Source organism: Chinchilla lanigera, unplaced genomic scaffold (genome assembly GCF_000276665.1).
Source record: "Chinchilla lanigera isolate Chin_1 unplaced genomic scaffold, ChiLan1.0 scaffold00001, whole genome shotgun sequence".
Classification (NCBI taxonomy): Eukaryota; Metazoa; Chordata; class Mammalia; order Rodentia; family Chinchillidae; genus Chinchilla; species Chinchilla lanigera.
In genome coordinates this window covers 47,100,984-47,114,652 of record NW_004955402.1, presented here as the reverse complement: position 1 = coordinate 47,114,652, position 13,669 = coordinate 47,100,984, and the positions used below count along the sequence as shown (strand labels likewise).

At 41.3% G+C, this 13,669-nt stretch overlaps 1 protein-coding gene and 1 pseudogene across 1 annotated transcript in view; one reads left to right on the top strand and one right to left on the bottom strand.

Annotated features, from left to right (window-relative positions):
- Kdsr (3-ketodihydrosphingosine reductase) overlaps nt 1–13,669 on the top strand; it is a gene marked incomplete at its 5' end in the record, with an annotated part of 37,353 nt that overhangs the window by 15,479 nt on the left and 8,205 nt on the right. Inside the window, 3 exon segments of the mRNA XM_013511228.1 lie at nt 3,810–3,893; nt 9,449–9,532; nt 13,508–13,609. Coding sequence (XP_013366682.1) covers nt 3,810–3,893; nt 9,449–9,532; nt 13,508–13,609 — 270 coding nt within the window.
- Nucleotides 5,894–8,178, bottom strand: LOC106147843 (annotated as a pseudogene).

Sequence of the window (13,669 nt, the reverse complement as noted above, 5' to 3'; positions counted from 1 at the left end):
ACATTACAGAGTTATGGACAGATTAGTAGGAAAATACAAATGGCTGCTGTAATACATAGTGGTATCCTCAAAGTGGTTTCTCAGGAAAACAGAGATATGCAAGAAAGATCTAACAAGTAGTTATAGTGTAGTGAAAAATAGTGTATTACCTCCTCACCAGTGACTCCTTTCACTGAGGTGTGATGGCTGGAAGGAAGGCCAGTATTGAAAAGAAGGACTGAGAGACTTACACCTGTGTCTAGCAACAGGCTGTTTTCTTTCTCCTCTATAGTCATGATTACCCGGGTCTCCTCCATGGAGATGACAGTCTGGCCAGAGGGAGAAAGCAGGGTATGCCCCAGTCCCCCTCATTCCTGTTAGACTAACTGGTAGGATGGGTCTGAGCTCTGGGATCTCTGCTTCAGAGGGCAGACTGATCTCCAGTGGTCACCTTTGCATTCAGGGCATGGCCCAGGGGGCTTCTTAGGGCAGTTCCTCTTGAGGTGGCCTGGCTTTTAACAGTGGTAGCAGATGAATGCAGTTGTTGAGTTCTTCTTGGGGCCCCGAGAATCAGACTTAGGGTCTGTTTCTCTTAGAGCTACAGCAAAGGCAGCTGCTTTTTCTCAGTCTCTTTGTTTTCTCTCCTTGGCCTCCTCCTTGTCATGGCTATAGAGTACTGAGGAGGTGATTATTACTAACATCTCAAGTGAGCTATCTGGGGCATAAGCCTTTTTTTGTAGCTCTTTCTCTCCAGCCTCCCAGCACATTGGGACCCTGCAACCACTTAGTGTCCTCTCCCCAGCCATCAGCACAGGCAACAGGAATCTCGGTGCAGACCTCTCCAGAGCTCCACGCGTTCCTCCAGCACAGCCTGTACTGTCAGGGGAAGAATGGCTTCCAGGGGGTCTCCCCAGGTATTGCGCAAGGATCTCCTGGTTTCCACCTTCCAAACCGCTCTCGTCACCCCGGTCAACTAGACCTCTGAGCCTTCGGGCATAGCCTGTATTCTTGTGTTCTTTGAGTCTGTGTTCAGCAGCTGCTCCTCCTCTGCTGACTCTGGACATTTCTGGTTCTCATCAGCAGGGGCAAGAGCGACTGGTTGTGTGGCATGTATTCCCAGGGGTTTCTCCATGTCAGGATGGTTCATGCACATCCTTGGGTGGGCATCGTGGCTGGTGAATGGTGGGCCAATTGTGTCATTGCTTCTCTGTGCCATGATAATTTTTGACTGCATGGTGGCAGCTGGCCTGAGGGCCAGGTCGCCACGTGGCTTCCTGGGCGCTGACTGCCCACCTCCTGGGCACCTGCACAGCTCGGGTCCGGCCCAAAGGCTGTCAGGGGGTGGCCTTTTAAATACAAAAATAGCTTTAAAATATTTTAAAATTCTTCTGAGCTGAGTTATAGCCAAAGATACGGTATCAGAAACTCAGGAGGAAAAAAAACCCCGAAACACAAAACAACTCCAGTTATTTTCTTTATTTTGCCTGTCTTATCCCAGTCAGTCTCTGCTTCTCTCCTTGTCTTTTCCCACCATGGTCAGAAAATAACCTAGAACTTAACTCCTGAAGTTTCATGCTAGTCTGATTTCTAGCTTCTGTCTTTGTTTAAACTGAACGAGGAACAGCACATTTTAGTTGGATAATGCTGAGGATAAGTTGGTTCTTAAATGAGTGATCAGTTGTATTTCTGTTTGAGGTTGATGACAAGTAGGAAGCATCATGAAACTGAGGCTAGAAGAGTAGGGTAGAGTGGGAGGACAGACAATGCCCGGGTAGCAGAGACAGGAGCAGCAGGTAATTGTCCAGCTAAGCAGGGGATTGCTTAATGGAGACCTGGCTTCTACCTTCTTAGAAAAGCAGTGATGTCAGGTGTTACTAAGAACAACTGAACCCAAACCACCCTCCTTTCCTTTTTTTGATAGGACAATGAGATTACTAGTTAAAGGAAGGTATAAATATAGTGGATTTAGATATTAGCAAATTATATGACCAAGAATTTTAGAAGAGCAGAAGTTCTGTAAAGACAGAGATGATATCTGTTCTGTTTATACCTGTATGCCTCATTCTTAGAACAACATTGGCACATGATAGTTTAGTCGGTAGGCATTGTTAGATAAATAAAAAAAAGTCTGTGTAAGTGATGTTAGCATTGGAAGCATGGGAGACTCACTTGGCTTGTTGATTGTAGAGAGGATGCCAGCCCAGAATGGACTGTCTCCCTCAGCTCTAGCAATCTTTAGTCCCAGCCTTGGAAAAAGTGTTCTGAAAAACTGAGAAACACTGCTTTGAAACACTGACATACACTGGCTTAGACACCATGTCCCTTTCTTACTTAGGTGAGGGACACAGACATAGAAATGATGCCAGTGGAGTGGCAGGCGTCAGTCTCTTATGTGGACTGTCTAATTACCACTTACTAGCTTTCTTGTGCTGTCTTTGGTCCATGTGCAGTGGAGAGCAAGGCCGTGGGAAGCTCATTTTTTAAAGTCTCGTCCGAGAAACAAGTGGAAGGGAAATTGCTTGCTCATCAGCCACCCTGCTGGCCCCTGTCCATGGCCATTTATGAGCATAGCTGCACCAAAAGGCTGCATGCCCTGCCAATGCTAAATGATGAGCTCTCTAAGGTGCTGGCTGCATTGGAACAAAACGAACAGAGAGATCTCCCTTGTGCTATTGTGCTTCCCATATGGCTTTGGAACTGTGCTTCACTGAGGGCACTTGGGAGAAAAAGGCGGATGATAAGGCAAGTCCCTGGGAAACTCCAAGCTGTTGTATGTTTTCCATTTTCAGTCTAATGTGAATTTACCCTCAAGATTTTCAGGAGCTGACTGTACTACTAGCTGCCTTCACTTCCAAGTCTCCTGGATGTCTTCATGGGGCTCAAAAGTGAGCCAATAGCAAATAAAAATCGTGGCATAGATAGACATTTGGAAGGTGTGAACTGTTGCCCTGGAAGTTGATAATTATAGGGGCAAGATGAGAGCATGCAGTAGGGGTGCTGTCACGTGGCCTTTGAGTAGACTATGTTGTGGCTGACCAACAGAAGCATCCACTGTGTTATCGGGAGTGTGTCTGTGAGTGAGGGAGTTAAATATAAAGGCATGGTGTCAAGATAGACAGGTGTCCGAGGAGCAAGATGGAGATTCAGATCAGATAGAAGGAAGATCTGTTAAAAAACAGGGAAGGAGTTTCTATATGTAAGTGGTGATTGTCGTTGTCAGCAGAAGAGTCGCTCGGCAAGTCTGACTTAGGAGTTCCACCCAGAGTAAGAATGTTCTTGGCTAGTACTGTGAGGGAGGAAGTGGCTCCTGACCTCCTGAGGGGCAGGGCCTGGCTGTGCAGGATTTCTTGAATAAGACTTCTCCCAGGATGGATGTAGTTCTAATTGAGCTGTAGAGGGCCATAAGGGACCATAACATAGCTGATAGATGAAATTATCAAAACAAGAATATCTGAAGCAGCCTGCAGAGGTAAACACTTGTACAGTCTGGTGGATAAGGAGTAGGCCTTTCCCCTTGCCGTATAACAACACTTGGATGGTATGCAGAGTCTGAGAGGGTGAGTAGACAGCTGTCCTCAGTGGACAGCTCCTGGTGCCCTGCCTGGTCAGTGGGTTCTGTGGCATAGAGGTCAGGAGAAGCCGTTTGCCACCTTTTCTGAATCGTTTCCATGAGGAGGGATTTCCTGTGCGGTTGGTGGTTGTTCTCCACTTAACAGAATCACCCTGTTGGTCTCACCACCATCTGAGAATCAGGGCAGTGAGCAGGTTGGTGGGTAGACGCACAGGTGTGCTTCCCGCACTGAAGTGCAAACTTTGTGCCCCCAATGCAGGTGAAGCCGTACAACGTCTACGTCACCGTGGCCTACCCCCCAGACACGGACACCCCTGGGCTTGCCATGGAGAACAAAACAAAGGTCAGCAGTTTTCACCTTCCTTCTCAGTCTTTAATGTTGCAAAGCTCTTTTCTGATACTTCTTTCCTTTTTTCCAGTTTAAGGTCGTTTGTCAGTCACTGGCGTTTCTAGGTGTCTGTTGGGCACCTGAGGACTTAGCTGAGGTTCTCCGCATGACATCCACCTTTCCCTCCTCTCTTCCCCACCCCCCTTTCTTAACATTTAATTTAAATTTTGGTTGAAATTCTTCAAGGTGCTCTGTTACCTCATCAGTTGCCCAACTTCAGTTTTTTGCCTCATTCTTCCTTCTCCAATCCTCAGAAGCAGCCATTTACTTAATGAATAAATGTGTTTTTACTGCCACTACTTTTTTAAAGATGTAGAGATTATTTATTGACTTTCTGCTATGGAAGATAAAATTTAAGACTCATCTATTCCCCACTCGCTGTGTTCTTCCTGTATACTTTCTTTTTTTTTTTTTTGGTTTTTCTCCGGTACCGGGAACCGAACTCACGACCTTGCGCTTGCCAGGCAGGTGCTTTGCCGCTGAGCTAAATCCCCAGCCCCCCTGTGTACTTTCGAGTTAAATCAGATTCAGTGTTTTTATTAGTGGAACTTTATAAATACTATTCACACCCGAGCCTTTCTGTAGTGACATTTCTTTTCTTGTCTGTTTTTGCGCTTAACTTCGTACTTATCTGTAACTTATTCAATCCCAGGTCAGACAGAACTGACAGTCTCCTTTTAATCCATTTGGACACGTGGGGTTTTCTAGTACTCTGATTCCTTTTTCCTCAGAGATGTTTCTGTGGGGCCCTCTGCCTTCCTGGCCCAACGCCGCTTGGCAGTGCTCTTGACCCTTCTCTTTGCCGTTGTACTGTGGTTTCCCTTTTCCTGTGTTGGATCCTGTGTTTTCCAGTTTAGTCATGTATCTGCCCACATTAGTGGAGCTTGAGTAATTTCCTGAGAAAGTATACGTCAGGGATAGCATTTATTTGGAATCTTCATGTCTGAAGAAGCCTTTATTTTCCTTTTATCCTGCTAATACATTGTTTTGTTGGGTGCAGAATTCTAGATTATCAATAATGCATTCTCAGATTTTTATAGGCATTTCTCCTTTAACATATAGCTTCTGGTTTCTGTTGGTAAGCCCATGCCAACAGTTTTAATAGGACCTATTTTGGGGGAAGCGTTCTATCCTTTTTTATATTTATTTAATATATTTTGAGGCAGGGTGTTTTCATAAGCTAGGCACTTAAATGAGCCCTTTTATTCTGTCAGCTCATGAACTTCAGTTCTGGAACATTTCATAGTGCTTTTCTGACAATTTCTTTCCATACAAAGTATTTCAAGTGTTCTTCCTGGAGCTTCTATTACTCAGGATGTTGAATTTTCCAGATCTATCCTCTTCCTTCTCTTTTCTCATTTTCCTTGTGCTTTAGCTTTGCAGTTGAAATTTTTATTTCTGCTGAAATACATAAAAATTTACTGCTGTTTTCTTTGAATATTAAAAATTACAGCTTCATCCCTTTGTTCATGAGTTTCATATTTTATTTCTAAAGATACTCATTCTGGGATTTTGGTCTTAGTTTTTTTAATGACAGTGTTGTTTTAATTTTCTTTCTTTTTTTGATGGCAGACCTTCATATTTTTATTCATTAGGTGCTACACATAAGCACTTCACATATACAATGCATAAGGTCACAACTTCCATGTGCAAACTAATAGATGACCTCCACTTAGCCATCATAAACTATCAGATCATGGCTGTTCTTGTTTTATGGTTATGAGCAAGTAACTGCAGTACAGGAATATGAAAGTTGATTTTCTAGACTTTATAACTGCTAAAAACAGAGTTTTCAGGACTATATCAGATGCTAATGATAGTCCTACCAAGGCCAATTTTAAAGTGGATATTAGAGGATAATAAATCCTGTAGAAGCTTCAGCCTCTGTAACATCACAGGTGAACAGTTCTATAAATTTATAAACACTGTTAATAGAAAACAATATAAAAAATTTTTCAAGAGGTATTTAGATTCTTACATGCTTCTTCGATGAATATTGACATGTTCTTCATATGAGATGAATTAGGAAGAACATCCAAGCTTGCACAAGAGCATGCTGGTTTGGCATTGGCATCACAATCTCTCTCTGCAGTGTGGGGCTTTCAGACTGCTCTGAGAAAGCTCTGGGAGAGATAGTATGCTACATCTGTCCATTTGAAGCTTCTTTTTGTCTTTTCCTCCTCTTCTACCATCTGATTTGCCAGAATATTTCCAGTCACTGATTTGTAGTCTGTGCTCTGCTGTTTCTTCCTGCAGTAATGCCAGACCTTCTTCATTAGGTCTGTCCTGTGCTCTTTCCATTTCCAGAAGACTTGACACATTTGTTAAATATTTCAGCTTTTGAGGAGGGACTTTCAGGGTTTCACACAGTTGTAGCAACCTTTTTTTTCTTCAGGCAGGGAGATGATACTGTGTTTGTTCTTTTTCTTTAATATTATTCCAAATTGCTATTGTTACTGCTTCCATCATAGTTTTCAAATGCTCCCTCGTACTCTTTGAAAGAGGTTACCAGGGTTTTCTCTTGTTGGATGTGATCTTTATCTGTTTTAAATTAATATGCTTTATTTGTCCTTCAGAAGACATAGGCTTTGGATGATTTTTACTTTTCATTGTATTTCTAACCTCTTTCTCAGACAACTCCACTTCGTCATCAGTTTTCCTTTTTGAATTTTTAAACTGTTGAGACTTTTTCTTGGAAGCATTTGCTTTACCGGGCGTCTTGATCTACATAGTACCATTGTGATTCTTCAAAAAAAAAAAAAAACTGATTCTGTCTCAGTCTCCCAGAGAGCTGGGATTATAGCGGAGTGCCACCATGCCCAGCTGCAAAATTCTTCCTCATACTGTTAAGGAGAGGTAGGTTCTAAGTCCCCTTGTCTTACACCTTGGCAGATTCCGCAGTTCAAACAACTGGTAGAAGTGACGTTGTTCAAAAACTGAAGAGGTTGGCAGCTTGAACTTCCTCTTGCTTGTAAACACTTGCTCTTGGAACCCAGTCCCCACCATACTGGGAGAGCCAGCATGGAGAGGATCGATCGATTCTTCCTGAATGCATCTGAGAGCTGCACTCAGGAATTCATCTCAGAATCTGTTTTAATTTTCTTTCGTATCATATTTTAGTAAATGTGCTGCCAAAACGACCACGTGTCTTCTGTGTTGTGTATTATCATTTTCTTCAAAGTTTTTTTTTTCTCTGTTGTTTTTCACATTCCTCATGTGTCTGGTGTTCCTTGGTTATCCCCATCTGAGTGAGGTACTAAAATGGCCACTTGTAAAGCTCTGGCATCTCAACTTTTTGCCTCACTAGAGGGCAGTCAGGGGAAATGGCCATTTCAGTGGAAGGCTCCCTTGCCTCAGCATCTGCTCACCTTTTCTCAGGGCTGAGTCAGGTTCCCCAGTGAGAAACTGTGTGTTCCCTGCCTCTGGAAGAGTCAGAACAGCATCTGTGCTCTGGGGCCCAAGCAGGGCAGGAGGTCAGGGAGCTCACCATTCAGTCCTAACCCCTTCCTAGTATTTCCTTTTTTTTTTTTTTTTTTTTTTTTTTTTTTGGTCCCAAGACTCAAACTCAGCACCTTGTGCTTGTCAGGCAGGCACTGTGCCACTGAGCTGTATCCCTGGCCCTATTATTTCTCTCTGCAGCAGTGCACCTCCTTGTTGCTGTGAGTGGTGGCCCGTGTCCTAGAATTAAGAGTTTCAGGTTAAACAGCTAATCCTCTGTCCTCACAAGGGAGATGACTTGGGATCTGAGTAGAGAAAAGGAATCAATCAGAATTACTCATTTAATTGAGGGTGATTTTAGTTTTAGATTTTTTTTTTGTAGTAATACTTAGTATGAGCCTCCATACTACAAAAATTGGCACCTACATTCCATGGACTGTATATTACAGGTTTTTAAAAAAGGGTGTTTATGATTTAGAAGCCTTTTTTTTTTTTCCTTTTCTTTTTTTTTTGATACTGCCTTTTAACAAATTACTATTCTTAAAGGCATAGATTTAAGGCATACATCTGCCTTAAGAATAAGCAGAGATCTGCTAGTTAGATTTGTAGCATTTGGTATATAGTCTTTTAGTTGGAAGCCAGAGCTGACAAAGGGAGGTGATGTCTCCAAAATTTGGTTTTGATGTGTTTTTTTTTTTGTTTTGTTTTGTTTTGTTTTTACCTCTAATAAAGTTTTGGCAAACTTTTTCTGGTATATAAAATTCTGCGTTGATCCATGCATAGGCCCATTAGGGGGCGACATAGTACTTTTCAATCTCATGTGTATCTTTCTTGGCCATTCCAGCCTTGTGGTCTGAGAGAATAAATAGTGGCCCCTCAAAGGGGCCTTTCTCTTTCCTTAAGTTCATCAAGCAATATTTGACTTTAATGAAAGGCTTTGCTTTTCTGTTTTAAGGAAATACAATGTAGTTATTGGTTTGGGTAGTTCTAGGGACTGAACCCAAGATTTAAAAAAATTTTTTTCTTAGTTTGAGGCAGGGTCTCAATAAGGTACCCAGGCTGGTCTGGAGCGTGTGATCTTCCTGCCTCAGGTTCTTGAATAGCTGGAATTATAGGCGTGTAGCACTGTGCCTATCTCTAGTCTGGTTTTTATTTTGTTTTTCTAAGCCTATGTGTGAACAGAATTTGCGGTGTACTGCAGTTTAAGGCTTTAGTTTGAAAGTCCCTTTTAAAGAACTTTTAAGCACAAGTGTGCAAGGCCACAGAGAAGAATCAGAGAAAAATGAGAGAAAAATTAGAGAAAAAAGACCTGGCTCACAAGAAATTTTGCAGGTAAAATTTAAATACAGAAGTAGCTGTGATATATACTAAGGCAGAAATGTTCAAAGGAGAGAAAGATTGATTATTACAAATCAAGAATTCAGAAAGGCATATTGAAATAGGTGAGACTTGAGATAGACCTTTGAACACCAGTTGAAGAACAGAAGGCCCGGATTTGGAGTTGAATCCAGCCCTGTAACTAACATGCACCCAACTACAGGCCATTACTGCTCCTGTGGTCTTTTAAGAAACCACATGGGTTGGTGTGAGATCATCCCTGCCCAGCACCTGAGCTCTGTCCCCCAGCATCAGTCATCTGCCGATGGCAGTCTGGTCAGAATAGAAGTGTTGTCCTGGGAGCACAGTTGCTCAAGATGCAGGGTGCAGCCTTTGGCTGTGCAGCATTGGTCAGGTGTCTGACTAGCAGTGAGGATTCCAAGAGGATCCTTCCTGAACTGGTACCCAGTGATGCATTCTCAGTCCAGCTTTGATGGTCTTCATTGAGGCAGAGACCACACACGTTCTACAGAGAACAGTAAGGGCTTCCTCCAGCTACTGGGCTGAGTGTTCCAGTTACCAGGTAGATAGAAGATGATGATGGACTAAAAATAGGAATTTTAAAAAAATCTAAAAATAGGAATCCGCTTGAAGGTAGAAATTTAGAATTATTTATAACTCACGAGGCTGTAGGAGTTGTTTTTAATGTAATGGGGAATGACAGCATTGATATGTACATTATTTTCTACTTCTAGCCTTTGGAGACTCGACTTATTTCAGAGACCACAAGTCTTTGCAAACCAGAACAGGTGGCCAAACAAATTGTTAAAGATGCCATAGTAAGTAAAATACTTGATTTGTTTTCTATACTATTTGTCATTATACTGTATTCTAAAAAGGTATTTCTTCAAGGCCTTCCTTCATAACAAAAATTACTGTAATCTTTTGGATCAGATTTATCATGTCTAAGAGATTCCCCGTTCTTCCTTTGGACACTTTATTGATTCCATATTGATAGTGGGTTCCTGGAAACTAATTATATACCTTGATCTTAGAACAGATGTATCAGTACGGCTATTTGGAACTTCAGTTCTGGAAGAAGGAGATAAGACTTAGATGTGAGGTATAAGCAATGTATACTATGTAAGGTTTGTTGTCTTCTTTCTCACAGTATTTTCATTTTTAAATTATTCTAAAAATGTTATTGCCAGGTTCATTGATTAAGGGTTTTTCTTTCCCCTTGCTGCCTCTTAAGTATTATTTTCCCAATTAACTAAAGAAAGTGCAGCTGGCCTGTGGAGCCCATCATCCTGTCATCCTAGCTGATGTGCTTTTTCAGCTACTGAGTTTCCTGGGAATCACCAGTGGGATCTTTTGGAACCCATGTGCTGTTTTGTGGCACAACATGTGTGCCACATGCCTTTTGACAGCAGTGCTGTTAGCTCACATGCAGAAAAATGTACATTTCTGAGGGATGTCTGGGAATCGGAAGCCCACACTGACCTTGGAAAATCTTTAGGACGATTGGAATGAGAGGCATCAGGGCCTTGTGGTGCAGCCTTGAAATAGTGCATATTTGATTGTGTGAGGCCAAGCTGAGCAGAATCCAGAAAATAAAAACCTTTATCAAAATAGTTTTGGAAGTGAACAACTCTATCTGGATTGCCTTAATCATAAGACAAAGACAGGTGGCACAGGTGTGATTTTTTTTTTTTTTTCCTGCTTATTTTAAGTCAAAGCCAATACAGTGTGGGTTTTTAAGGATCCTAAGTAGCTCTTCCATTCATAGAAGAATTCATTTTGTGTGGTGTTTTGCAAACTTTTTCTTCTCTTGAGACCTTTACACTCATAAATTATTGACATTCTTGGAGAGCTTTTGTTTCCCTGGGTTATATTTATTGATATTTGCCATATGGGAAATTGAAAGTGTAATTTTAAAAGTATTTAGTTGTAATTCAAGAAAATAAGTCTTGTAAAACAAGAATAAGTCTATTACATTTCGTTGATGTTTTTTATAAAAATAATTATCTTTCAAAACAAAAATTCAGTAAAAAGAGTGGCATTGTTTTATATTTTCACTAGTTGCTTTAATGTCTACATAGACCTTAAAATCCTTAGTAGATTTTAGCTGGATTCTTATCTACTCTATGGTCAGTTTGTTATACTGTGTTGTTTTGATTAGAGAAAATGAAGAAAATCTGACCTTACACAGATACATAGTTGGGTGAGGTGGAAGTATTTTACTAGGCTTTTCAGATATTTCAGGGAGGATTTTCTTTTTTGATACTAAACCCAAACTCAACAAATAACAGTTCCTTAAAGGTTAGTTACAATGTGAAATTGGAAACCACATCAATGAACTTTTTGTTCTTTGTGACATTAAAATCCATCAGTCTCTTTCACACTTTGAATGGATCCTTTGCCCATTCATGATTTTATAACATGCGTTAGTCATTTGGAAAATATGGGTTCACTGAATTATAAAAAAATCACATTCATCAAAATCACTGCTGCTGTTATCATAAAAATATGTACTGGGAAGCCCATACTCTCACCATGGTAGATACAAGTTTTACAGATCTTAATTTCTCCTTGAAAGCTTAGATTTTAACATCACCTACAAATGCATCAAGTTATCTTCCTCCAAGTGACAGGCTCACTTCATTTTCTGCAAGTCTGAAAAAGTTTAGTTTTCGTGTCAGTAGGTCTTTCCTGTGAAAATGGTGCTCCATGTATAGCCGCAAGTTCAGCTCTTGAACAGTTGCACAGGAGCTTTTCTTCAAGGTGATCATTGTCCTTTGGTACTCCTTTGGTACTTTTTCAGAGGTAGCTGCATCTAGCATGTGTGATGCTGGGATTAAGAGTATGTGATCACTGTATGAGCCCACTGATTGGTTCTGGGTATGATTAAGGGTGCACCACCCTGGGTGTTAGTACTACTGCTCTAAGAGTAAGAATGTAATATAAGGGACAAAAAGAGGGTCATCATTTGTTGCTTGTTGCTTGTCTCTTGCTGGTTGCTGCTTCACTGCTGGCTACCTTCTGCCTGTCCTGCATGGATGGTTTGTCCTCTATGATGCCCCTCTGCTGTGCCATTCTGCTTTAGAGCCAGAATGACATAGCAGAAATATAACAGAAGCAATTTATGCAAGTTTCTCATTTGTCACATGGACTACATCAGTTTCCCCTGCATCTTTAGAGACATGTTCCAAGACCTCTAGGGCATGTCTGAAATTGCAGGTGGTACTGAACCCTATGTCTTTTTCCTATATATAGAAAGTTTAATTTATGAATTAGATGTCAGGTGCCCTGGACAAAAGGATCACTTGTGTCCTGGATAATATGAGATTTCATCTTGCTACTGAGAACAACGTACAATTTAAAACTTATGAGTTGTTTATTTATGAGATTTTCCATTTAATATTTTTAGACTTTGGCCATGGGTAACTGAAACCAAGAACGGGACTGAGGAGGGGACTATATGGAGGAGCTCTATCTTTAAGAGTTGTGATGTAATAAAGTGATTAATTTGCCCTGCTTTATCAAAGACATTTTTAAGTAAAATGGACATGTTTGAAAATTTTTAAGTATTTGTAAAAGTTGTATTTTCCTTGTGTATTTATTATCCTTGAAAGGACATGTGGTAGTGGAAGTGATGGTAATTTCTAGTTCTGTATCTAGAACATTGGTATGGGTTTGTGCCCCAGCAGTTTTCCAAGTCAGTGCAGATGTTACTCAGGTGAGAAAGGTGTTATGGCTTGTGTCTACATACTCCCCACGGCCTCATGCAGCTTTTTCAGAGGTGGCTGGATCTAAAGTATGTGATGCTGGGATTAAGGGTGTGTGATCACCATGTCACTCACTGATTGGTTTGGCATAGTTCTGGGTAGGATTAAGCTTGCCCCACCCTGTAAGGCTCTTGCAGCTAAGAGTTTGCTTTACATCTTGGATGAGACTTTGGATTTGAACTTTTCAGCAATGCTGAAACTGTTAGGATTTTGGCAGCTCTTGGAGATGGACTAAATGCCTTCTGCATAAAGGGATGTGCATGAATCTTTTTGGTGCCAAGGGCAGAATGTTGTGACTTACGTGTAGATGTCCACCCAAAGCCTCATGCAGTTCATAGGTGGGACTGTTTCAGAGGTAGCTGGATCTAGCGTGTGTGATGCTGGGATTAAGAGTATGTGATCACTGTATGAGCCCATTGATTGGTTTGACTTAGTTCTGGGTATGATTAAGGGTGTGCCACCCTGGGTGTGAGTGCTACTGCTCTAAAGTAAGAATGTAATATAAGGGACAGAAAGAGGGTCATCGCTTATTGCTTGTTGCTTGTCCCTTGCTGGTTGCTGCTTCACTGCCGGGTACCTTCTGCCTGCCCTGCATTGGCATGGATGGTTTGTCCTCTACAATGCCCCTCTGCTATGCTATTCTGCTTTAGAGCCAGCCTATTTTGGACTGAAACCTCTACAAACTGTGAGCTGAAGTAAACCTTTTCTCCTTTTACCTTTGGGTGTTGTGTATTTTGTCTCAGCAACAAGAAAATTAACTAAGACAAAAGGCAATTAATATTTTAGTATTTTGATAATCATTTTGTCCATAGGTAACTCTGAAAGAATCTTGGGACTTCTTGGGGGTTCTGTAGACTCACGGTTTGAAACTGCCCATTTGGCAAGGGTATATATCTATTTATGGTCCTAATACATGCTTTGTACTATCCTATTTCACCTAATGTGAATGAACACACTTCATTCTTTCTAGTTTTGAATTGATTCCTTTCCATTTACTGCAATCCTTTTGTCTTCCTTTTCTTTTAGCAAGGAAATTTTAATAGTTCCATCGGCTCAGATGGGTACATGCTCTCATCACTGACCTGTGGGATGGCTCCAGTAACTTCCATCACTGAAGGACTCCAGCAAGTAAGCTCTGCCTTGACCAGCAGTCAGACAAACAAACAAAAACTGCATTGAATCAGACCT